The sequence below is a fragment of the Aethalodelphis obliquidens genome, unplaced genomic scaffold (assembly GCF_003676395.1).
Source record: "Aethalodelphis obliquidens isolate GAN/ISIS:26980383/991018 unplaced genomic scaffold, ASM367639v1 scaffold26, whole genome shotgun sequence".
NCBI lineage: Eukaryota > Metazoa > Chordata > Mammalia > Artiodactyla > Delphinidae > Aethalodelphis > Aethalodelphis obliquidens.
In genome coordinates, this window is record NW_020837970.1 from 21488352 (window position 1) to 21514972 (window position 26621).

Sequence of the window (26621 nt, forward strand, 5' to 3'; positions counted from 1 at the left end):
ACACACACACACACACACACACACACACACACACACACACACACACAGACTTTAGATGTAGACACGACGACACACACGCCCTTCACAGTCACTGCCGCAGACCCACACGAGCCCCCTCTCTCCGAGCACCGCACACCTGCACACAGCAGTGCCCTCTACCCGTACCCACGGGCTCGCCCCAGCCTCTCTCTGCACAGAGGGAAGCACACCACAGCTTCCCTGTTGCTTTCCCTTCTCCTCTTTCCCTCCCTCTCCTTCCCTAGCACAGGAGCCCTGTGAGAGCTCAGAGCTGGACCTCAAAGCCCCCTCCCCTGGAGTTTTCTACCAAGGCCCTTCCCGTGTTGCCCTCACCCCCTGGGCTCCCCTGAGCCTCAGCCTAGGGTTCCCAAGACTGTGATGTTCCAGGGTTTCCTGGACACCTAGGGAAACCTCCCGCCCCAGCCCTGGGAGCCCAGCCGAGGAGCCAGAGGCCTCTAGCCCCGACCTGTCTGTACTGCCTGTGTGACTTGGGCCGCCCTCTGCCCCGCTGGCCTTGGTTTGGGAGAGTGAAGTTATGGGCTCCACATTCTCCAGCTGAGGTTCTCAAACTGGTCCTAGAGCCCTGGTGTCCCTGAAGGGGCCTGGGGACTATGGGGGTGGTGGTGGGGCTGCATAGGTCCCTCCCATTTCAACCACAGCAGATCTGCTCAGATCTGCATTTTATATTGGGTTCCCGGCAGGATTTAAAGAAAAAAATTAACTCTTTATTGAAAATTCCATAACACATCTTGTAGGCAATGGAGACCATGAAAGCCCCCTCGTCCCCCACGTAAGAGGCGATCACTGTACTGTCTGGATATTATCCTCCAGCCTTTTGGGGCATAAACCAACAATCTGCTCTTTATAGAAATGGGTTCCTTCTGAAATAGCGTTATACAGCTTGATTTTTGTTCATATTGTTATACATAGAGGTGCCTCCTTCTGTCGAAGGGCTGCGTGGCTGTGGAGTGTTCCCTAGTATGGATGTGCTGTATTTTGTTTAAACAGTCCCTTATTGATAAACATTTAGGCCATTTCTTTTTTACTCTTACCAGCAATGCAGCTATGAGCATCCTAGAATATTTATATGTGAGTGCCTATGCTATCATTTCTGTAGGAGAAGCTCCTAGAAGTGAGATTACTGGGTGGTAGGGTGTGTGGGTTTACAACGTTATTCAGTACTGCCAAGTTACACTTCCAAAGGTTGAGCCAATTCCCTCTCCTTCCGATGGTCCATGAGTGCTCATTTCCTCACATCCTTGCCAGCACTGGTTGTTATCATTTTAATTTTTCCCAGTCTGATGGGCAAAAAATGATATCGTGTTGTTTTCATTTGCATTCCCCTGATTGCTATAGAGATAGAACATCTTTTCATATGTTTATTGGCCAATTTAGTTCCTCCTCTACGGATTTCTAATTCACTGCCAATTTTTCTCTTCTTTTGTCTTTTTTTCTTATTGATTTGTAGGGGCTCTTTGTATATTAGTGATATTTTCTTCCAGTGTCTCACTTGCCTTTTAACTTTGTTTATAGTGTCTTTGCTGTACAGATGTTTTTACGTGTTTATATAGTCGGATTTATCAAATTTTCACTTTATGGCTTCTGGATTTAATGTCTGGCATAGAAGGCTTCCCCCACTGTGTAAGGTTTCATTTCAAATAAGAATTTTATTGCTGAGAAATCTTTGCAAAGCCCTGGTTTATGGGCTCCTCCTGGCAGCTGCAGCACTGGCTCTGGGGGAGGGAGGGATGGCCCCATCGGCGTATCCATTTCATCTCTCTGACTCTCTCTCTGTCCTCTGGCTTTGGGGAGACAGTTGCTCTTTCTGCGGGCCTCTGTCTCTTGTGTGCTCTGTTCCTCCCTTTCTGGTCTCTACTGTTTTCCAGTGGTAATTAGGGATGTGAGATGGTGGCTGTGGCAGCCCTCAGTGGGTTGGGATGGGACAGTGGCTGTTAGGGAACATGCCCTCCTCATCCTCCGCCTGCCAGCACAGCCCCAAGTCACATAGGCTGGCAGAACGGCCCCTGGCTCAGTTCTCTTTCTCACAGAAACTCATTTCCTGTTGGGAGGCTGAGGGAAGGCTCTGAGCTAACCCCACTCCCTCCTCCAACAGGAAGTCATCCCAGACAGCCCCTTCCTCCACTTCCACAGCCCTGGACCTGGCCTTTCCCTTCTGTCCTCACTGCTCTTTCCCTGTCCCCTGCCTTCTCAGCGCTGAGCAACCTGGGGTCCACCTGGCCACCTCTCAGGGTCTTGGTTTTTGCCTGTGTGAAATTGGTTGTGGGCATATGTAACAGCTGCTGGGAGGTGTGGCCCGTGTGGGATACAGCGGAGCTGGCAGGTCTTCCAAGCCAAGCTCTGGAAGGTGTCCCCTCTTGCTCTCTCAGTACTACGCCCTCTGAAAAACCCACTACAGGAGAGAATTTGTGTGCTGCTGACAGAGATGGGGACTTGAATTCCACGAGTGTGATGGCTGACGACTAGCGCTCACTTGTTCTCTGCTCCACCCCAGGCCCAGTGCTATGCTTGGCTCATGGGAGGTGCCCAGGAAAGCAAGAATGAACAAGGAAAGAGTGAATAGTGCAGGAGGATGCTGAGCCTGGGGGAGGAGAAGGGCAGCCAGGGCACCAACTCTCTTTGAGCTCCTTCTGTGTAGCAACGTACTTTTCTCATGCTTCCTCATTTCTGGGGATTGGGGGTGCTAATGGGGAATACCCCATGACCTTCTGGAGGTGAGGGCAGGTGGGCTCAGTACTGCCCCATACTGCAGGCCTCTGTGTGGGGGCTGTAGGGGGCCTTGGGCTGAGGGAGCAGTTGGGAGACAAGTCGGGATCTCTTTGAAGCACGACTCAGAAGCACATAACTGAAATCTCTGAGGTAAACTTCCCTGGGCTCCTGCAGCCCCTTGGACTTCTGTCCCAGCCCCCTCCCCCTGACTATGATGGCCTCTCTCCTCTCTGAGCTTCTGGCAGGCAGGGGTGGTGTCCTTCACATCTCTTTATCCCAGTCACCAAGCACATAGGCGCTTACCAAAAGTAGAATGAATGAATGAATGAATGAATGAAAAACCAGGGGTATTAGGTAGAGGGTTCAGGTCTGGGGAAGAGGAGACCTGGGTTCTGGACTTGACTTTTTGGCTGACTTGCTGGGTTGACCCTGACCCTCACTGGGCCTCAGTCTTTCCATCTGTACAATGGGCCTTTCAAGCTCTGTGCTTCTGTGACTGTGTTGACCAGAGCAGGCACTTGTCTCTATCTCTCTCTCTTATACACACACACACACACACACACACACACACACACTTGCATATACACACGCCAGTACTATCCTCTTTGATCACAGTGTTCGCTGAGCACCTACTGGTGCCAGCCCCCCATAGTACTGAAGCCACTTTAGCAGCATCCTGAAGTAGCTGTTTCTGTGGAAGTCTCACATTCCCCGGGGCATGTGTTAATTCTGTTGAAGACTCAGGCATCTGATTCCCAGGGCTCCCTGGGCTCCACTGAGGGGGTAAGGAGCCAGGAGGGCAGGTTGGAAGCACCTCCCCCCACCACCACCTCTGCCATGGTCCCCATCACCCCCTGGGCTGTGAGGCCTGCAGCTGGGATTTCACGTCCTTTCTAGGACTCAGCACACAGGCAGGCCTCGTGTCCAGGAGAGCTCACGGCTCCCACTGTGTCTCCTCCCCTGCCCCAAATCATTGTCATGCTCTGCCTGTGGTTGCATTTCCATAGCAACTCCTTGTGATGCCACCGTGGAGAGTGGGAGCTTCAGGAAGGTTTGGGAAGAAGGGATCAGGAGGCCCATTCATTATCATGGAACATGGCAGCTGGGTGCTTGGAGAGGAGCTGCGACTATGTTTTGTCCTGCCAGCTAAGGTGGAAATGGGCTCAGGGCTGCCAGCCAGGTGGTCCGGAGGCCTGCCCGGGACAGGGCTTTGCTGACTTGTGCCAGTCTACTGGGAGCCAGCTTGGGCGTCCACTCAGGGTACCCCTTCCTGGATAGACCTGGCTTGGAGGACCCAGGCCTGAGGAACTGCCCAGGCTCTGGCTACCCCTCTCTCCCAGGCTAGCATCACTATGTCCTGTCTTGTCCTGTCCTCCAGGGTCAGCAGCCATTGGGAGGCACCCTGGGGACCTGCCGGCAGCAGGGGGCATAATTTGGGGCTGGTGAACTGTGGGGCTAGGCAGGCCTCTCTTATTGGGTCCACACTGCTTGTGGCTCTGTTGTCAGGAGAGGAAAGCCAAGGTGGACCCTGAAACCCGCCCAATTCTCTGCCTCTTTCTTGGAGGAGAAGTTTACAGCCCATGAAACGCGAAGACTTGCCTTTAGAGAGTCCATCCAACTTCACCTACCATGTAGCTAGAAATTCCGTCTTTGCATGTTAGACTTGAGGGAATGTTGACTTTGGGAGAGACTCAGAGGCCTTTGCCATCTTCCGCCCACGTTATAGCAACTACCTCCAAGCCCCCTCCATCCGCGCGTCCATCCATCCCATCTGGAAGGCCTTGTGAATCCCCCTGGGGACTTAGGCCTGTGTTTTATGGTGCCATGTGGGGAATTAAGAGGAAACGGAGGGGCTTGCCTGGCCTGTCAGGGAAGAAGGGAGCTGCTAATCCTCATGAGGGCTGCTGGGAGCCAGACCCTATTAGATGCCGACTTTCTGTGTCTCCTTTTCACCATCATGGTTATAGCCACCTCTGGGTGCTACCTGCACTCGCGTTTTCTTAACCCTTGTCTTTGCGTTGACTCATGTTTGAAGGTGGATTACCCAGCGCTCCCCACGCCACACATCCATGAAATCACAGCCGTGATATACTTGTCATTTTTTAAAAAAATACACAGAAATATAAACACACACCTATGAAAATAAAAATGTTTGTCTACATCCCACCTAGAATCCCCTTATGCACCTCCAGCAGCGTGTCCCACGCTTAGAGAATCACTGATGGGGTTGGAACCTCTTGGCAATAGCTCAGAAAGGGATTTAGGTCTTTATGTGAGAGGGGGATTTGGGTCTTGGTCTGAGAGGCTGAGGAAACTAAGGCTCAGAGGGGGAAGCTTGGCCCAGGGCCACACAGCCAGCAAGTGAGGAAGCTGGGAGTCGACCTGCCTCCTTGGACTTCCAGCCCCGGGCCTGTGTCTTGGGCCCTTGCCAAGGAGACAGGACTCCCTAGGGTCTTCCTCCACTCATGGAGGGTGGGGGGACAGGGACCCGAGCTGCGCTTGGAGAGTGTTTGGTGAAGGAATGAACTAGGAGAGGCTGGGGAAGGAAGGAGGGGAGGTGGGTGGCTGGGAGCAGAGGGCATCCTTGGGAACCAGGAAGCTGGGGCTCAGGCCCAGGGAGAGGCACCCCTGGTGCTCTGCTGTGCCCGCCCTCAGGGGCCAGCCCCAGGGCCTGCTTCCTGGAGCCAGGCTGGGGGGGAGGCAGGCCCTGGTGTTGGCTGGGCACCTGCTGTGCCTCAGGCCGTGCATCCCTTGTCTGCTTGTATCTTCCCAGCAGTCCTGGCGGGAGGGACGGTATCCCCATTTTACGGATGAGGGAAGTGAGGCTCAGGGACTTGACTTTCCTAAGGTCACAGAGCCAGTGGGTGGAGGAGGCATGTTCAGACACCCCCCTCTCTGCCTGCTGCCAGAAGCTCCGTCATTCCCAGAGCCCCACCTGCCCTAGATGGTGGCATGTGAGTGCATGTGAGTGTCAGTGAGTGAGAGCATGTGTGTGTAAATGCCAGTGTGTGAGTGATATGTGAGTGTGTCAGAGATTAAGTGCATGTGTGTGTACATGTGAGAGCACGTGAGTGTGTATAAGCACAAGTGTGCCAATGAGTGAGGGCACGTGCGAGTGTGAGTGTGTCAGCAAGAGGGAGAGTGTGTGTGTGTGTGTGTGTGAGATGTGTGAGTGTTTATTGCCCAGCCGGGTGGGAGCAGACTCCCTGTGTGCATGGCCCCCCGCTGCTCCCCAGAACTGCCCTCTGCTGCTCCGCTCTGGCTGACGGCCCATCTCCTTTTCCCACAGCCTCCTGCTCCCACAGGCCCTGAGGCTCCTGTGCCCACAGGCAAAGAGAGAGACTGAGTCAAACCAGGCTGATCCCCCAGCAGCTGCACTCCCCGAACGCCTGCCCGACCTGAGGTAAGAAGCTGCTCTGGGCCGCTGGGAGAGCGGGGCTGGCGTGGGCCATGGGGGGTGGATGTGGTGTCCCCAAGGGAGAGGCTGTGGGAAGGCCATCGAGGGGCAGTCTTTCCGGGGGGTGTTCCCATCTCTCCATCCCCACGTGAGTTCAAGTCCGGGAGGTTTGATTTGGCTGGGCCTCCCAGTAGTGCTTTTGCTGCGGCAGGGCCCTGGCAGCCAGCTCCGAAGCCGGGGGCATTTTTCTGAGTGACGCGGTCTCACGGGCGTGCCGGCTGCTGGGTTCCCGCGTGGCATGGCATGTCTCTAACGGTGAGCTGAAGGGCTCTGTCCTTGGTTCTGTCCCATCGTTGACCAAATGTGTGCATGACTCTAGGTCAGGAGGGAGTGGGAACGTGTGGACGGAGACAATCAGGGTCCAGGAAACTGTCAAGAGGCTGGCAGTGGCTCCAACGTGTGGAATTTAATGGGGCTCCAGGCCAGAGTCAATGTGTGGATGTACACACCTTCAAGGCAGGATGAGGCTCAGCCCCAGGTGTGTGCCTGTGACAAGCACGCGTGGCCAGGTGACCTTGGCTCCGTGTGAGCAGAGTAGATGGCCTCTTGGACTGTATCACAAGGAGCAGGGCACCCAGAATGTGGGAGGTGACAGGCCTTCCCACTCTGTGTCTCACGTGAGGGGATGTGGAGAAACTATAGCAAGTCCCAAAGAGGTGGTAGATGGGGAAGGAGGGGGGCCTGGGTTGCTGCCTTGCCTGTGACTTTGAACAGGTGACTTCCACCCTTTTTCCTGGGCAATGCTTTGTTCTGGACAGGCCTCTGTGACCCCTGAGGAAGTTTGCTACACAGAAGGAGCACCGGGGGAGGGCTCAGGGCGGCAGTCTAGACTGGAATGTTAACCCCATTTTTCAGAGAGAGAAGACCTCGCGGCTCAGCAGGGCAGTGGGCCTCAACCCCTTCTGCTGAAGGACTGGGTGACAGTCGTGGTATGGCTGCGGCTCAGCTGACACCGTCCTCCCACTCAGGAGGCCGCGGGGTGTGGCAGGGATCAGACGGCTGGATTTCCTTCCTGGGTGCTAGGGCTCGTTTTGAAGTCCAGTTACCTCCATCAAAATATTCTTGCTAGTCAGTCAGCCCCTGGGGAATGAGCAGCTAATTAGCCCCTCCAGTTTAACCTGTAATTGCTGCTGGGAGATGGGGAGAGAGGGTGTGGTCAGGGTTATCTGCAAGGCAGCCAGGGGTGATGGGAGGACTGGGGGCAGGGGCGTCAGGGAGGCGGTGGCTGGGCCCTGCCCCCCGCCCCCCACTTCCCCATCAGGGGCTGCAGAAGCCTTCCTGCTGGCTAGGCGACAATGTGAGGCACCAGGAAGCTCAGTGGGCAGGGAGACAGGGGAACTAACAGGGGCCCCTCTCAGCTGGGGGGCTGGAGAGCCCTAAAGAAGGGCTGCCTGAGCTGAGCCTGGAAGGCTGTAGGATTCATTTAAAATGTTCTGTTTTTCTGATAATAAAAAAGCCTGCATTTCTCCATAGAAAATGTGAACACTTGGGTGTTTTACCTGTCAGTCTTTTACAAAATACATATTTATATCATAATTGGGATCAAACTGCACTTACTGTTTTCTAACCTGCCTTTTGCACTTAATACTATACTAAGATCATTTTCCCATCATTAAATACTCTTCTGTAATGTGATTATTTATTTATTTATTTATGGCTGTGTTGGGTCTTCATTTCTGTGCGAGGGCTTTCTCTAGTTTTGGCAAGTGGGGGCCACTCTTCATCGCGGTGCGCGGGCCTCTCACTACCGCGGCCTCTCTTGTTGCGGAGCACAGGCTCCAGACGCGCAGGCTCAGTAGTTGTGGCTCACGGGCCTAGTTGCTCCACGGCATGTGGGATCTTCCCAGACCAGGGCTCGAACCCGTGTCCCCTGCATTAGCAGGCAGATTCTCAACCACTGCGCCACCAGGGAAGCCCTGTAATGTGATTTTTTATGGCAGTGTAATGTTCCAGCCTGTGTGTGCCGTAGCATGTTTAACCAATTCTCTGTGGTAGGGTTTGATTGTTTCCCGTGGTGTGTCATCATAAAGAATTCCTGGATGAACAAGATGACGTATGTAGAGTTATGATGGGTGGAAAAGGATTGGGGGAGGAGGAGGGTCCAGGCTAAGCAGAGGTATAGAGGTGGGGGACTTTGGAGTGTTTGCGGAGTGAGGTGCCCAGGAGGGGGGCAGGGCTGGTCACCGGGAGCCTTCGAGACCTGCTGAGGAGTTGAGACTTGATTAAGCAAAGCCCTGTAGGGAGCTCAGGTCTTTCTTTGCCGTCTCCTGCCTCCTCTGGCTGCTCCTGTGGTCGGAGGGGAGGGGGCAGGTTGGTGGAGTGGGGAAGGGCAGATGCGGCTGGGGGTCCCAGATGCCACAGCCCTTGACCTCTCGCTCCCTGGAGGGATCAATGGCATTTAACTCAAGCCCCCCTCTCTCTCTGGTGAGCCCTGCCCAGGTCTCATTGCAGGAGGGACACACACACCAGCTCTGAACACTTACTGACTTCTGAATCAGTGCTGCAGCTCAGACAGGCCTCCCTTCTTCCCCTTGGTGGAGGGTGGGAGGTGGCCCATGACCTTGGAGAGCCAGGAAGGGAGGCTGGGGGTGGGGTGTCTCTTCCAGGAAGCTTCCCTGACCTCTGGGCCCATCTGGTGGCCCCCTCCCAGTCCTCATTTCCCCGTGCACGTGTGTTCACACCAGCACTGCTCACAGCTGGGCGGGATTACCTATGGGCGTGGGTCTTTCTCCCCACAGGCCTCAGGGCAGACCTAGCCTGATTTGCCCCTCTGTTCCCTTTATACCAGGTGCTGCACAAATGCTTACTGAAGTCATTCATTCATTCCATGGCTCATTCATCATTCGACACATACTTATCGAACACCTGCTGCGTATTAGGCACTGTTCTATGTGCCCAGCATTCACAGGTGAATAAGTTAGACCAGGTCATTGCCCTCATAGAGCTTAAATTCTAACAGAGTAGACAGAAAATGACCAGAGAAGTAAATTCATAATAAAGGTTAGGGAATAATAAGAGCCGTGGAGAAAAATAAGGCTGGAAAAGGGAGAGAGCATGCGGGAGAGCTGTTCTCTGCAGGGTGGTCTGGGAAATGCCTCTCAGCTGAGCTGCCCTGTGAGCAGAGACCTGAGGAGAGGGAATAGGCCCCTGGAGGTCTGGATAGGCTCTGAGCAGGGAGCAGCCGGTGGGGAAGAAGGGCTGAGAAATGGGCTTGCGGGGCCTCTTGTTAGAGAGTGTGAATGGAGGTTATTCATGGCTCACAGGCTCCCTCTCACAGCCTCATGGGGAAAAAACTGGGGAGGGGGTTGTGGGTCGGGGGGAAGAGTAGAAGCTGGTAGGCCCATGCGGAGGCCCCAGCGTCAGTCCGGAGAGAGCTGGCGGACTGGGCCTGGGTGGGGAGGAGTGGCTGAGGGTAGGAGACTGAAGGGGTACTGAAGGATGGACTGTGGGCTGTGAGGGGTCAGAGCCTGAGAACAGGGTGGCTGGTAGAGCCTTTGACTGAGCTGAGCTCAGGGGGCCAAGGATGAATTTGGAAGGCAATGGAAGAGTCCTGTTTGGAAGTGGTATGTTTGAGATGCCAGTATCCACGTGGAGGGGATGCACAGACCGTGGGTTTGTACAGCTGCAGCTGAGGGCAGAGGCTGGGGTGGGCATGTAAATGAAGGAGCTGTCAGCAGTCTGACCCAGGGTGGGGGTGCGGGGGGGAAGGGTGTATGTAAAGCCTCAGACCCTGGGGACTTCCCTGGTGGCACAGTGGTTGAGAATCCGCCTGCCAATGCAGGGGACACGGGTTCGAGCCCTGGTCTGGGAAGATCCCACATGCTGCCGAGCAACTAAGCCCGTGAGCCACAACTACTGAGCCTGCTCTCTAGAGCCTGCGAGCCACAACTACTGAAGCCCGCGTGTCTAGAGCCCGTGCTCCGCAACAAAGAGAAGCCACTGCAATGAAAAGCCCGCTCACCGCAGTGAAGACCCAACACAGCCAAAAATAAATAAATAAATAACGACACAAATAAATAAATAAATTTATTTTAAAAAAAAGATAAAAAGTAAAGCCTCAGAGCCTGGACAAGATCATGTAGAGGAGAAATCTGGGCCTTACTGCTTAGGGATCCAGCCCATGGGGGCTCCTTGCCCATGGGTGGGCCTGTCACCCCAGGCTTGCAGACAAGCTGTGTAGATTTACCAGCCTGGAGAAACTGCTGTCAGCTTACCCTCCCTAGGTCTTCTGTAACCACAAACTGGGTGGTTTATTTCTCATAGTTCTAGAGGCTAGAAGTCTGAAATCAAGGTGTCAGCAGGGTTGGTTCCTTCTGAGGGCTGTGAGGGAGAATCTATTCCAGGCTTTTCTCCTTGGCTTATAGATGGTCATCTTCCCCCTGTGTCTCTTCACATGGCGTTCTCCCTGGGTATGTGTATGTCCAAATTTCCCTTCTTATCAGGACACCAGCCATACTGGTTGGCCACACCCACCCTACTCCAGTATGACCTCATCCTAATTAGTTAATTACACCTGCAATGACCCCATTTCCAGATAAGCTCACATTCTGAGGTACTGGGGTTTAGAAATTCAACATATAAATTTGAGGGGCAAAACTCAACTGGTAACAGCATGCGACTAGCCTGGGATTTCCAGAGCAGTGAACAGTGGACCAGGAAGCCCTGGTGGTGGTGAGCATCTCATGCCTTGAGGTGTACAAGGTAGTGCTGAGGCTGCCCTGAGCTGTCAGGGATGGAGAGAGGAGATTCCTACCCCAGGGCTTCCTGGTGTTTGTTTCAGGCCGGGTTTTTTTTTTTTTTTTGCGGTACGCTGGCCTCTCACCGTTGTGGCCTCTCCTGTTGCGGAGCACAGGCTCCGGACGCGCAGGCTCAGCGGCCATGGCTCACGGGCCTAGCTGCTCCGCGGCATGTGGGATCTTCCCGGACCTGGGCACGAACCTGTGTCCCCTGCATCGGCAGATGGACTCTCAACCACTGCGCCAACAGGGAAGCCCTCAGGCTGGGGTTTTAATGGGGGCCCAGGAACATGGTACCTGGTGTGTGACGGTAACAACCCAGTCCCTGTACACTCAGGGTGGAAGGCAGGTACGCACAGTCGGGACTGGAGGAGGAATTCCCTGGCCTCTGCACCCCCTAGCTGGGTGACCTGGGGCAGTTGCTTTCACTTCTGAGCCTCAGTCTACCTTGACTGTGAACCAGGGACCATCTTGCCTGCTTGTTTTTGTCACAGGCCTCTGGTGAGGCTCAAAGGAGAGAACCACTGGGAAAGTGCTTTCCTTTTGCAGACATTTCTTAAGTGCGGGCTGTCTGCTAGGCTCTGTGCTGTCCCCAGGAACCCAGAGATGAGATGGTTATGGCCCTGGTCCTCAAGGAGCGCACAGGCCATGGAGGCGGGTGGGTGGGTGAAGGTGGCACTTTAGGTTATGCCCGCTCAGGGGTCAGACTGCCTGGAATCCAGTCCCAGCTCTGCGTCTCACTAATGGTGTAAATTTAGGCCATTTACTTAAGCTCTCTGGGCCTCAGTCTCTTCATCAGTAGATTGGGAGTAATAATAGCATTGACCTTGTATGGATTAAGTCGGTTGGTGCACGTAAGGGCTTAGAGCGATGTCTGGAACATAGTAAGTGCTCAATAAATATAATTTAAAGTCATCAGCTACAGGACAGTGTGACAGAGGACAGCAGAGGAGGTTCTGGGGAGATGTGCATCGAGAGTCTGGCTCTGGGAACCCGACAGACGCAGTCCCTGCCCTGTCTGGGTGCCCTGTCATCCTATTAACCCCTCAGTCATCTGCCACCCTTTGTGTGGGTGGTGAGGGGGGTATGGAGCAGGCACGCCCAAAGGGAGAGGGCAAGGCCTTCGCACAGTCGTAGGTGGGGGTCCGGGGGGGTGTCTGTGCAAGTTGGGGGGGCAGCTGCCACTTCTGCCTCTGCCGCCTTGGGCGCTGTGCCGTTCGGGACAGGGTGCCTGGGGTGTTTGGCTTTGTTAGTCTTTGTTTTTAGTCCATAGTTTTCATAGGTTTCGGGGAGAGGAGATGGTGGGGAAGCAAAATTAAAATTCTTCTTTGAGAAGTTAACAACTTCCCAATTAAAGGATTCTTATTTGCGAGGTGCCTTAGAGGCCTTTTCAATCAAGAGGCTCTTCTGAATAATAAAAGGTGCTTGAGCTGGGCTTGGAGAGAGACAGAGTGGAGCCTGAGCTGCAGATGAGAAGGTGGGGGACACTGAAGACGGGTGCCCCCAGCCTTGAGAATGATGGTTGTGTGTGATGGGGGTGGGGTGCAGCTCCTTTCTGCTCAGCAGTGGAGATGGGGATTGGCATGGGGAGGGCAAAGAGGGGGAAACTGTCCTTACCTCCACCCCTTGCAGCCCTTACGCCCCTCTGGCTCTAGCCTGAACGCCACACACTGGTACCTTCTACTGTGAACCCTCTGTCCTCTTCCACTCAGGCCAGGAGAGAGTTGGGAGGAGGCTGGGGTGTGGTGATGACAGTCTGTAATGGTGAACAGGACCTGACCTTGTGCTCAGGAGCAGACAGTTTGCAGAGGGGGCAGCACCTCTTGGCTTCTGAGACCTCAGGCTCCGTGGTAACATCCTGGGTGTGGTTTTGTAGCTGTTTGGTGGGTGTGTCCACCTGCCTTTCAGCTTGGCACCCCTACTCAGTGCTACACAGCTGGTTTCCTGGGAGACCAGATCTGTCCTGCTTGGAGCTGAATGTCTGCTGGGTGTCTCAGGAGAGCTGCATCCTCAGATCCTGCTGGGATAAGACAGCCTAGTTTCCCTGAATGTCTAGAATGTGGAGGCCTCTATTTCCTGAACCCCACTTACAGATGAGGGAGCAGTGATGTAAAGTGACCCCTAGACGCAGAGAGGGGTGCTTGCTAAAAAGGGGCTTCTCTTCCCATGTCCCCCGAGGTCTTCCAGGTCACTGAGCAGAGAGGAGTTGGAGGGGACGTTGGCCAAGGCCTTTCCCTCAGCGGGCGGTCCAGGCCTTTACCCCAGTCCCCACAGGGTCTGCCCCTAGGACCTGTCAAGGTCATTTGAGGAGACCGTGCCACAGGTGGCTCCGCTGTCCAGGTGGTGTGGAGGATGGCGGGAGTGTTTTCAGTCTGCACCTGCTTTCCTACCCTCCCCCCACATGTCCTACTTTCCGGGAGCCACCGCAGCAAGGCTGTCTGTGTAAATACCCAGAACCGTGAGAGCCAGGCCCCTCCAAAAGGTCGATCAACCGTGCAAGTGCTCCCTGGAGTCCTGGGGTTGGGCCGATAATTGGGAGCAGGTGATGTGCTGGTTGGGGACAGGGAGGGCCATCCAGCAGCCTGGGGAGGGGAGGGCACCAGGGTGGGAAGGCTGGTCTACAGACCCCGTGAGGGGGGTCTTGATCAGGCCCTCTGACCAGGTTGGGAGCGGAGAGACTTTGGATTCAAGTTCCAGTGCTGCCACTTAACAGTTTGTGTGGCCTTGAGAAGTGACCCTGCCTCTCTGGATCCCAGTTTCCTCCTGGGTGACACAGATAACGGTGGAGCTGAGGTGCTGAGGGTCGCACGGGGTAGCGTGCGTGAATTGCAGGGCTGGTGGGTCATGTCAGTGGAATGTGGAGTTGTGGACTGTGTCATTTTCTTGGCCACACAGTGCGGCTTGTGGGATCTTAGTTCCCTGACCAGGGATGGAACCCACACCCTTGGCAGTGAAAGCGCAGAGTCCTAACCACTGGACCACCAGGGAATTTCCTGGACTGTGTCTTAACAGCACCATTTGGTGGGGCTGGTTCACATGCCAGCCCTGTTGCTTTGGTAGGTGCTTCACTTCTCTTAACTTCAGTTTCTCCATCAGCTCAATGGGCATGATGAGACCTATTCACAGAGGTGTGTACTCCATCAGTGGGAGTCTTCTACACCCTTCCCTCTGAATCATTTAATGAGCCCATCCTTCCTGAGTGCCCAGTGGTACTGGGCTTGGTGGCCACGAAATGAGTAGGTGACATAGTTCCTGCTTTTGGGTAGCAATGTGAACTTAGCGGGACTGAGGAGAAATGCTGGGAGTACAGGAAAGGGAAGGAGATGAGGGCTGGAGAAGTCAGGGAGGGCTTCCTGGAGGAAGCTGGACCTTAGTGTTCAGGAAGATTTGGGGAAGGAGGTGGGGCAGGGAGAAATGTAGAGAGGGCAGGCCTGGTTGGGTGAGCACAGACCAGGAAGGGGATGGTAATGGGGGTGGGGAGTGGGGGGTGGGAGGGGGTTGCAGTCAGAGCCCAGAGAAGTCCCAGCCCTGGACCCCTGGTGGTGGTGGGGGACTAGAAATTGGGAGTGGGACAGCTGTCTCTTGATTTAGGGCAGGGGGCAGCAAACACGCAGCCTGAATCCCAGCACAGAGCCTGGCGTGGGATGGGGCCTGTGGTGGGGGGCAGGGGTTCACTGTGTACAGGCAGAACTCCCCAGGCCCCAGGGCCTCAGGTGGGGGGTATGGAGACTTCGTGCAAGGCCTGGGAGGAGGCTGGTGGCAGATACCCAGACTGGCAGGATGGGCCTGCAGAGAGGCTCTGGCTGGAGGTGCCGTAGCCTGAGGGCAGCCTCAAGCCTGGATTAAGGAACCAGGGGGTCTGGCTTCTTGAGGGCCACAAGACTGAGAGATGGAGAAGTGGGAGGGGTCTGTGGTGGGTTGGGAGGGCCAGGAGAGTAATTCTTATTGAGCACCCACTGTGTGCCAGGCCCTGAGTCAGACTTGCTCTGAACTTGGGCTTGCACAACAGCCCAGAGATGGGGTGGCACTCAGTTCATCCTGAGGAGTTGGAAGCTAGGCTCAGAGAGGCTGATGACTCACCTGCCCCAGGTCATTTCAGATCTGAACTCCAAACTTTTATTTTATTTAAAAAATTTTTTTGGAATATAGTTGATGAACTCCAAACTTTTAGCTTTTTCAGTGGCCCCACACTACTGCCCAGGGCTGTGGGTTTTAGAGGTGATGATCTCCCAGATTTCTCTGGGTGGGCTCAGTAGAGGGACACCCAAATATGCAGTCTTCCTTGACTTTGCCTCTCTTGGGGAGGCTCAGAGAGGTCGAGGGTGTGCCCCAATGCCACACAGCACTGAGGTCTGCAATCCCTGGCTCCCCGGAGAGGAGGTGCTCTGCTCCCCTCCTCTAGAGGGTCTGGTGGCCCCTGCCAGGCCCTTCCAGATCTGAGGACAGAGGTAATCTTTCCAGCCACAAGCCTACTCATGTGTCTTAGCCACTGAAGCAGGCTTTAAAATCTCAGCCCCAGATTAAAACCTATGAGTGCTTGAAAACAATGAAAAATTTCCCTAATAAAAGAGGAGGCACACTCAGGTGTGCCCTAAATGAATGGAGTGACTTCCGGGATTAATCCAGGATGTATGGGAGGGCACCCAGCTAGGAAAAGTGTGCGATGGATATTGTAACCAATTGTTTGCTGGCGAGAGGAATAATTCTTAACGTGCGTGGCTGCAAGCGGAAGGCACCTTGGCTCTTCGCAGCGGCGTCCCTCATTTGCTGGACCTGAGCGGGGTCTCTGCTAGGGCGGCCTTACCTCTAGGCCTCTGGACCTTCAGTGATGACCTTCCAAACCCAGAAGCCAGTCTGAGTGGAAGTGCGTGTGCCCCGAGTCTGTCCTTAGAACCCCGCCCCAGGGCCTTTGGAGTCCTGCCACCTCCCCCTGCTCTGTGCCCTTGGCCCGGGGGACAGGGCTGTGTTTGCTAAGTGGTATTCCTCCTCCCCTGCTGCGTGGGCCAACTCTTCTCAGATTTCCTGACTCTCAGGCCTGCCCATTCCTCCCCCTTAGACTATCCTGGGAAGTCTCTGCACAGACTTGCTCTCAGGCTGCCTCAGTTTACCTGTCCAGGGCTTGGGCCACTGCCTCTTCCCCAGCTCCCTAGCCTCAGGCATGGGGGTTGGGGTGGGAGCCACGTCTTTCTCCTTGGCCAGCACTCCCAGCCTCCTGAAGTGTCTTTGTGCTGAACCTGGGGGAATGGGAGGCTAAGCCAGTTCACATGGGGAACATAAAGGAACACAACCACCAAGGCACAAACGACAGACAGGCCTCCTGTGCTCCACTCCCCACTCCCAGCCAGTGGGGGTGGGGTAACCAGCACAGGGGCAAGAGCCCTGATTTCTGGGGGCAAGTCTGCATTTAGTCCTAGCTCCCCACTTTCCAACTATGGGACCCAGACAGCACGCATAACCTTTCCTGCTTCCTCATCTGTAAGAGATGGGATCTTTTTATCATCATCATCGTCTCATATATTTTTTTAAAAATTTATTTATTTTAATTAATTAATTAATTAATTTTGGCTGCATTGGGTCTTCGTTGCTGCGCGTGGGCTTTCTCTAGTTGCGGCGAGCTGGGCCTACTCTTCGTTGTGGTGCCCGGGCTTCTCATTGCGGTGGCTTCTCTTGTTGTGGAGCACAGGCTCTAGGCACGAGGGCTTCAGTAGTTGTGGCACGGGAGCTTCAGTAGTTCCCGCTCACGGGCTCTAGAGCGCAGGCTCAGTAGTTGTGGTGCATGGGCTTAGTTGCTCCAAGGCATGTGGGATCTTCCCGGACCAGGGCTTGAACCCGTGTCCCCTGCATTGGCAGGCGGATTCTTAACCACTGCACTACCAGGGAAATCCCTCATCTCATATTTTTGAAAACAAGATCTCATTCACCCACAGAACAGTCCTAGGAGATGGGTCCTGTTATTATCCCCATTATGCAGATGAGGAAACTGAGGCTCAGAGAGGTCAAACAAGTTGCACAGAGTGGCGGGACCAGGACTCAGGCCTGAGTCTCAGGTCTGTAACTGCTTCATGAAATTGTTTAGAGAAAAGGTCCCGGATCATAGGTGCTGCTCCGTAAACCTCATCCCTACCCATTCCCTTTTCTCAGTTGAAGAGGTGCTGACACCCTTCAGAGGCTGGGACAGAAGACAATGGGGACAGGAGGCCCTGGCCCCCTTCTCACTAACCCCTCTGGCTTAGAGCTGACCTGTCTTTTCATTCATTCATTCATTCATTCAAGTGTTTATAAAATACCTCCTAAGTACCAGGTGCTATTTCTAGGTTCTGTGGATAGAGGAAAGTTACACATGCTTCACCTGCCCTCAGATGGTTTCCATTCTTGTGGGAATGGCAGTGAGCCAAACCTCAGATAATTTCAATAGTGTCAGACTGTGATGATTTTGGGAGGGAAGTAAACAGGGCCATGAATCAGGGAGTGGCTGGGGTGGGCTGAGTGGCTTTGGAGGGGGAGGGATCCAGGCAGGACTTTCTGAAGAGGTGACCTCAAGTCTGAGAAGAAATGGCATTCCAGGTGCCTGAAGAGAAAGACTAAGGCCTGGAAATGGGAAGGAGCTGGGGGTGTGTGAAGACCAGGAGGAAGACAGCACGCTGGTGGATAGGGAAGGAGGGAGAGGGGAGGCCCTACCAGTAGCAGGTTTTATTCGGAGCACGGGGTGGGGGGAACTCTGGAGAGAGCTAAGCAGGAGAGTGACAGGATCTGACAGTGCTTTTCAAATTCCGTTCTGGCCACCGTGGGGAGAGAATGGATTAGAGCCAGTGGCAGGGAAAGCAGGGAGCCTGGTGGGCAGGTGGGTGCAGGATCTGGAGGGGAGCCGTGGGGTCACAGCGGGGAGGAAGGTGGACTCGGGATGGTGAGAAATGGATGGAAGGGGAGATGCTGGAGATGGGCCGTGTGGGGGGAAGGCTGAGAGTCCAGGTCTGGGGAGGTCAACTTGGCCTGAGTGGCCCCACTTCCAAGATAGGATTCTGGGCCAGGCAGAAGCGTGACAATCCTCATTTGGACTTGCTGGGTTGAGGTGCCGAGGAGCTGTCCAGTGGAGCATCATTCCCTCAGGCCCTGTGGGGACCTACTGCGTGTCTCTAGACACTCTCAAAATGACTTCTTGCATCTCTTTATACTCGTTCCAAGGTCAAACACGTTGGGTCATCTCATTGCCAAGTCCAGTTTTCAGATGAGGAAACTGAGGGGCTCTTATCTCACTTCAGTCCCTGAACTGCACACTGCCTCCCTCTAGACCCCCGGCGTCGACACTGAGAAGAGACAGCAAGAGCAGGAGTGATACTTCATAGGAAGGTGGCAGGAAAACTCTGGGAGCCGGGCATCATCTCCTGCTGACGCCTGGGGCGTGTGTGTACGCGAGCACGCGCATGCGTCAGGCCCATTAACAAACAGAGAAATAAATTAACAAGTATTCAACCCACCAAATGTTCCTTCTGTTCTGTATAATAGAGCATGCGAACGTAATTTTCCCCTGGAGCAAATTGCTACAGCTGAACCTGCTCCTCATTTTCCTCCAAAAACTGCTTAAAATTCTGGAACGCTTGTTGATTTCAGGTCCTTTCCCTTTCTGCCTCCTGTCCCCACCCCCCAGGCTGCTTCCCTCCACCTTCCTTGTGCCAGGCCTCAGAGGAGCCAGATTGTCACAGAGCAAGAGTCCCCGCCCTGCAGATGGGAGGATCCTGGGGGGCAGCGGCTCAGGCCGGGGAGCGGGGCCTGTATGTGCGGTGAGGGGCTTTTGGAGTGCTGAGCGTGAACAAAATGCCCAGGGCTGGCAGAAAGGACCAGCGGCTTCCCACTGAGCCCTGCCACAGTTGTGCTGTGTGACCTTGGGCAAATCACTGCCCTTTCTGGGCTTTAGTTTCCCTGGCAAAGTGAGGCTGACCGTGCCTGCCATCCCACGGGATCACACCTTGAGGTGTACAGAGTGCTGTGTAAATGAGAGCCACCTCCTTCTGAGGACACCACGAGCAGGGAATGGGCGCCCCCCTTATCCCACTCCCAGGCCCTTCTAAGGAGCCTCTAGATTCAGGGTCTCCTGCCCTGCTTCTGAAATCCTCTAGGGCACTTCTAATTTTCTTAAAGCAAATTAATTTTAATCCACTTTAATTAAACATGTTTTATAAAAATGTATATTTATTTATAGACCTTTCTTTCTCTGCATATCCTGATCATTTCTGTCATTCAGAGTCCAGCCCAGGTCTCCACGTGCAGGCAACCCCCTTAGGGGTGGGATCCTGAGTTGGGGGGAGGCCCTTTCACGTTGACTACTGGTTGGCTCGGGCCAGGCTGAGTTACCTTTCATGGTGGCAGAAGGGGGATGCGGGTATCCGGTGCTCAGGAACCATAACATAACTTCCTACCCCTGTCTTGAGGGGTCTGGCTATACTTTATGGAAGATGCAAAGTTCCATCAATCCTGCAACTACCTCTGTGCTCCTCAGCAGAGGAATTAAACCGTAAAGAAGCTGCTGAGACTTTGCAGGCCAGATGAAGGAGGGCCTTGGCTGGGGTCTGCTGTGTGACCACAGGGCCAGCCAGCCAGGATCTGAGCTGTCTTCAAGCCCTAGGATGGCCCCAAACCTTGTCTCCTCCAGGAAGCTCTCCTTGACTTTGACATTTGTCTTAGTCTGCTTGACTGCTGTAACAAAATACTGGGTGGCTATAACATAGGCTAGGTGGCTTAAACAACAGAAATTAATTTTCTCACAGTTCTGGACGCTGGAAGTCCGAGACCAGGATGCCAGCACAGTCAGATTCTGGTGAGAGTAATCTCTGTGGCTTGCAATGGCTACCTTCTCAATGTGTGCTCACATGGCAGAGGGAGTGAGGAGTGGGGCGTGGAGAGAGGGAGAGAGGGTGAGAGAGGTATTTCTGGTGTCTCTTCTTATAAGGGCACTAATCTTATTGGATTAAGGCTTCACTCTATGACCTCCTCTAACCTTAGTTATTTCTTTACTCCAAATACAGTCATACTGGGGGTTAGGGCTTCAACATGTGAGCTTTGAGGGATACAATTCCATCCATAATGCCATCCCTGCTCTCCTGTCCCCTGGCTGCATCGAAGCTGCACAGTCTAGAATTTGTTGTAAACTGTTGGCTTTAATTTTCCCCAAGGTCTCCTCCCAGCACAGTCCTGGGCACACTGGGGCCCCATAATGTCACTGTGGCTTGAGCTGCTTCCTGGCTGAGGCCAGAGTTTGAGGGAATTTCCTACTCCTTCCCCTGGTACCTGGTAGGTGGGCCCTGTACCCCAGCCTCTCCCCACATCTAGGCTGCTTGCTGGTCATCTACGGTAGGGGAGCCTCCAGACATCCACACCTGCCACACCCTTCCCTTCAGTCCCCACCATTGCTCACAGGGAAAAGTTCAACTCCCTTGGCCTACTCTTCATGGTCCTTCGAACCTGGCCCTTGCTTGACCCCTTTAGCCTCACATCCTGCCTTCTCCCTTGTACCAAGAACAGGTCTTACTACTTTGTTCCCTGTTTTTGTACCAGCTGTTCCTCCTGCCAGGTAGAAAGCTGTCTCCTCATCCGGCCGGTGAACTCCTATGTATTCTGCAAAACCCTCTGAAGTACAGTCTTCCCCAACTCTCTGGGCTGAGTTAGTCTCTCCCTCCTCTGAACTCCCACAGCACTCTGTGCTTCCCTGTCTCTGTGTTTGATACCCTGGATGGTCCTTGTCAGGGGCTGTGTCTGGTTCACCACTGGGTCCCAGTACCTCCTCAGTGCCTGGTTCCATGATTATCTCTGAGCACCTACTTTCTAGGCGCTTTTTGGACCTAGGAGGCTGTCTCCGTGGAGCTTACGTTCTAGCAGAGGAGACAGACATTAAACAAGATGCATAAGCAAAATACGTATTGTGTTAGATCGTGATAATGTCAAGGAGAAAAAAAAATAAATCAAGGTGGAGGAAAAAAGGAAACGTCAGCGGCGGGAGTGCTCCGTTGAGAAGACTTTAGGTAAAGACCTGAAGGAGGTGAGGGAACCGCGTGGATACCTGGGGAGAGCATTCAAGGCCAGGGAACAAGGGCCCCCAGGTTGGAAGCATGCCTGGCCTGTGTGAGGAAAAGGGAGGAGGACTGAGTGGCAGGACAGTGGGGAGGGAGAGAGAGAGGGGTGGGACTTGATGTCTGAGAGCAAATGGGGCCAGAGCTTGCAGACTATTGTGAAGTTTTTGCTCTGAGTGTGTCGGGAGCCACTGCAGTGCTTTGACAGAGTGACACCTTGACTTGGGTTTTAAGGGTCCCTCTGGCTGCCTTGTTGAGGTCACTGTGGAAGCAGGTGCGCAGGGAGGAGGCTGTTGCAGTAATCCAGGAGAGAGGGATGGTGTCTGGACCAGGTGGTGGCTGTGCGGGTGGCAAGAAATGGTCAGATCCTGGATCAATTTTGAAGGGAAAATCAGTGAGACTTGTTGACAGTGGATCACCTATCCCGGGTGAGAGAAAGGGAGGAACTAAGAGTTGACCCCGTGGTTTTTGGCCTCGACAGCTGTGCAGATGGGGGTTCAACTACTTTTGAAATGGGGACTTTGGCAGGATCAGGCTTGGGGTAAAGTAAGGCACTCAGCTGTGATAATGTGACGCTTGATGCCCCTGTTAGTTGTCCAGGAGGGGTGTTGAGTTGGGTATTTGGTGACTGTGGTAGGCTAAATAATGGCTCCCACGGATGCCCATATCCTAATCCCTAAAACCTGTGAAAATTACCTTATATGGAAAAAGTCTTTGCAGATGTGATTAAATTAAGGATTTTGAGATGGGGAGATTATTCTGGATTGTCTGGGTGGGCCCCAAATGCAATCACTAATGTCCTTATAAGGGGGAGGCAGAGGGGGGTTTGACTACAAAGAGGGGAAGGCTATGTGACTGCACAGGCAGAGATTGGAGTGATGTGGCCACAAGCCAAGGAATGCTGGAGGCCACCTGGAAGAGGCCAGGAATGGATTCTCCCCTACAGCCTTTGGAGAGAATCAGCCCTCCTGACACCTTGATTTTGGCCCAGCGAAACCAGTTTGGAACTGTGAGAGAATAAAATTCTGTTAGGTCACCAAGTTCGTGGTAATTTTGACAGCAGCCCTTGGAAATGAATACAGTTGTAACAGGCCTAGAGAGTTAGTGAAGCACCCTCAGTGTCCCGGGGTCATGGAGAGAGGGAGTGTGTGCCCTCCTGTGGGGCATGAGGTCAGAAAGCCCACAATGATGGGGTCAAACCTCTGCTGTGATGATAGCAATGACAATAATAATAATAATAATGATGATGATGATGATGTTGCCATGTACCACTTGCCCAGCCCTTGATGGATGAGTAAATCTTGAACATTTGCTCCTCATGATTCCCCTGTGATTAAGACTGGGGGCTGGGGAAGGCTAGGTGAACCCTTACAACGTGTCAGGCCCAGCGCCTGGGCTTCGCTCCTCTAGTGTTATCTCGGTGACAAGGCCCATCTCTGTGGGGTGGGTGCAGGGAAGGGGCTGAGTCTTCCCGGAGTGGTGGGAACACCTCACCTGGCCAGGCTAGAACGCTGCTCTGAGGAGAGCCCCTAAGAGCTGGGCTCTGGGGCCAGCCTGCCTGGCTTTGCATCCTGGCTCCTCCACCTGTAAGCCATGTGGCCTTGGCTCTGCCTCAGTGTCCTGTCTGTAAAATGGGTGTATTTATAGTGCCAGCCTCATGGGGTCATTGTGAGGCTTAAATGATTACATGTAAACATGTAAAATGCTTATAACATGTCAGCTTTTAACCCTCGGGCCTTGGGGGGCCAGGACCGTGGCGGAAGGAGCTTTGCAGTCCCCAGTTCTGGGTTCGAATCCCAGCTTCCCCAGCCGTGTGAACTTAGATGCTCAGTTTTCTCCTCTTCACACTAGCTGCTTGCGGGGTTCCTGGGAGAAGGACTTGGTGGCTGATATGTAAAGGGTCTGTTATGTTGGGGCCCCCAAGTTGGGGGCTCAGTCAGGGCCAGCTCTCTACCTTCCTTCCCGCAAAGCCCTGGGTTGGTGACCCATCCCCAGCCCCCCTCTACTGTGAGCAGATTTTACTTTAGGGCTTAGAGGGAAATGGGGTGCATGGGTGAGGGGTGGGCTGGGGACTCTCCAGTGGCATTGGGTGTGGCAGGGAGGGTGGCCAGGGTAGCCAGAGTGAGGCCTTAATGCACCTATTAGCACGCGCTGGCTGCGTGCTTTTGGTTGTGGTGTCCTCCGCAGCAGCAATGTATTCAGGCCCATCAGAATCTGCAGGTAAGACATGCGGTGATATTTACAGCCCAAATCTGCGTCCCCATAAAGGGAGGTGGGGCTAAGAGGTGGGAGGGGGAGGGAGGGGCTGGACTTTTTGATAATGTCATAAACGGAGTCTGTCTCCCTGGAAATGGTGGCAGTGGTGGCGGCCACAGTCTGGCAGACGTGCATGCCATAATATGGGCCCACGGTGGCGGTGGCAAGGACGTTGGAAGGGATGAATGGGCTGTAACTCGGCAAGCTTGGGGCTCCGGGACAGCCGGCTGTGCTAATGAGGGCATGGCGGGGATGCTGATGGAGGGATGGGGGCTTGGAACTGGGCATCTAGGGTGACAGTGAGGTGCCTGCGGCTGGCCAGGGTTTGGGGGAGACCCTCCAGCCTCTGGCCCAGGGCCAACCTCAGAGACAGGCCAAGCTGGCAGGGAGACACAATGTTTTTCTAGGCCTGGAGGGACACAGACATAGGGCAGAGTGCTGGAGAACCTTGGCTCAGGCTGTGGGAGGCTGTATCACAAGGAGCAGGGAGTCTGGTGTGAAGGAGGAGATGACTGGGGAGGCTTGGTCGTGCCTGGTATGCAGGGCCCTGTCCAGGGCTGAGTGTGATGGACCCACACTGCCAGAGCCTCTGGGGCCAGGGCTTTACCTAAATTGTCTCATTTCAGAGAGAGCAAGGAACTAGTCTTCCGCCACCGACCAGTCAGTGCTCCAGCCTGGGCCTCCACCTGGGCCCTCCGGGACACTAACAGGAAGTAGAAGGCAAGGAGGGACTGGGACCTGGAAAATGGTAGGCTCGAGGGCTGCGTTTGTCGTCCAGAAATCTCTGAGGGGCCAGAGCCCTCTCCCCAGACCCCGACCTGCAATGGCCACCAACTGCCCCATGGCAGAGGGGCATCCGTCTGGCCAGGGGCATCCCAATTAGAGCTACAGATGGACAGGTTGCTTTGGGTGATAGTGAGCTTGCTCTCATCAGAAGTATGTAAGCAGGGGCTCAATGACCATGGCCAAGGAGACCGGAGAAGGAATTCCTGATAGAGAAAGGGGAGAGTTTGGGGCCTATCCTTCTAGGCCCGAGGCAGGCACTGTCATCCTGAGTTCTAGGAGATAAGATGGCCCATGACATGAGAATTGTGTCTGTGGCTCTGCCCCTATTACAATGTGCATTGCATCTGAGTCCCAGGTCCAGGAGATGGGAGACCCGAGTTCTAGTGCCAGCTTGTGTCTGACTTGCTGTGTGACTTCAGATAGAGCCCTTGGCCTCTCTGGGCAGGAGCAAGGAGCACTGAGGCTGTGGGCTGGGAGCTGCTGAGGAAGAACCTTAGGGCCTGATGCCAGGCACTGACTCCAGCCCCTTTTGGCCACTTTCCTCTGCAGACAGTTGAACCCAGGTAAAGGGGGAGGCTAGAATCCCAGGAGTACCCATATCCTCATCGTTGATCCCTGTGAACAGAGTCAGGGCTCAGCCCAGGGTCAGGACGCTTCCCTTCATCTGCCGCTGCTGGGTGGCAATCAGCCCCGTGACCTGTTGGCCTGCTGCTCTCATTACTGATACCAGAGGCTTGAACTGGGTGGCACGTGGATTGCGTGGGTGGTGGGCGCTCACGCTTTGCCGGGGGCAGGCACCCGGGACCGTGTGTATGAGCGTGTGTGTGTGTGTGTGTGTGTGTGTGTGTGTGCATTGGGCAATGGTGGTTGGAACGGGGCTCCTGCAGGATGCCCCACAAACTCTGGTGTCCATGGGGGTGTGAGTGGAATCGGGTAGCGGCTGCTCCTTGATTCTGAGGCGGAATCTAAGCTGGAAGGTGCTTGAGGGGCAGCGGGCCCTGGGTGAAGTGGGCAAGGGGCTGGAGGGCTTGGCTGGGGACAGAGTGGGCATCAGGCAGGGGAGACAGACCTGTCGGGTGTGGCCATCGTTTCGTGTGAGTGAAGGCCCACACTTCCCTGCTCACCTAAGGAGCCAAGAAAACCTTCTGGGAAATTGAGGCACCCTCCCTGCACAGTCTCACCACCCCCTAGACTGCCCCTCCACAGACTCCGGCTCCCTTTACCCATCCTCCCCAGAAAGGGCATGGGCTGGCCTGCAGCCCCCAGAAGGTCTGGCGGGGCGGGGATCAGAGCTGCTCTGGTGGTTGGATCTCAGGAGAGGTTGGGAGCCCTCCCAGAGCTCATGGCCCAGTGACCCCCTTGGAGCCACAGAGGTGTGGGAATGAGAGGGATGTTGTTTTTGAGGGCTGGCAGGAGCCGAGGGGTGCTCTCAGGATTTAAGGGAGGGTTGGGTGGGGCCTGGAGACAGCTGAGTAGGCATGACAGATGGGGTCTCTGAGACCATGGAGGCACAGCTGCGCCTCATGCAGGTTCCCAGGTGAGGGCACTGGAGGAGAGCTCTGCTCCGGGCAGGGCCTCTGGGGGGCTGCCCGGCCCCAAGTGAGTTTCTGGGGCTGTGAAGCGGGAGCAGGGACACTATTCTTAAAATCCTCACTCTCCTGGTCTGTGTGACCCCGGGGAGTGCCTTTATCTCTGTATATCACTGTACAGTAGTAGTTCCCTCTCATAGGGTCATTTGTGCTGGAAGGTGCTAGAAAATCACATGTCCTTTCTCTGTGGAGTCAGGGGCTGGGATGCATGGGCTCCAGGGGTGGTGGGTGGGTGGGGACCAGGCTCAGTTTCCCGGCCTCTGTTGGGATACTAGCTGCCTCTGTTCAGATCTCACTTACTAGCTGTCACTCAACTTTGTTGTGACTAGCCTCCTCATCTGTAAAGGACATTGGGAGGGACGAGCTCGTGGGGCTCTTGTGCCCAGATTAAGAGTCCATTCCGTCAAGCCCTGCACATAGTAGGTGCTCATTAAATATAGGTCATCATTGTTCTAACATCGGAACTGAAAGCGCTCAGAGCTCCAGGCAACCCCTTCCCCTCACTGGCCTGCCCCCTCCATGCTCTATCGTTCTGTCTGTGTCAATGAAGCCTTCCAGGAACAGGGTATCCAGGGCTCTGTGAGTCCTCAGCAGTCACAGGGGTCAGTCTCCATAGCTCAGATGTGGAGACTGAGGCCTCAAAGGGAGAGGGCTATTGCAGGGACCTGGGCTCTGAGAGCAAGTGCCCATGAACCAGGTGAAGCTGAGTGGGTGGAAGGCTGGGGGATGGTAGGAGGAGAGGGAGAGGCTGAAGGCCGCTCCCCTGGCCCCCAACCCCCATAGCTGAAGCTGGTTCCTGCTAATTAGAGCCTTAACAACCTTGCTAAGGCGCTCTCCCGAGGATGCTCCCAGCCAGATAATTACAATGACTTTTTTGGCTTCTGGGGGGCAGCTGGAGGTGGTAGGGGGGAGGGCTTTTCTGGCTTTTTTTACTGTCCACAGGGATTTTCAAACCTACCCACTCTCACATCATTTGGAGAAGGAAAAGAAA

General features: G+C 54.5%; 1 protein-coding gene across 1 annotated transcript in view; it reads left to right on the forward strand.

Annotated features, from left to right (window-relative positions):
* LOC113629360 (uncharacterized) overlaps positions 1–26621 on the forward strand; it is a 121968-nt gene that overhangs the window by 17912 nt on the left and 77435 nt on the right. The window contains exon 3 of the mRNA XM_027123777.1: positions 6035–6148. Coding sequence (XP_026979578.1) covers positions 6035–6148 — 114 coding nt within the window. The remainder of the gene's footprint in view (positions 1–6034; positions 6149–26621) is intronic.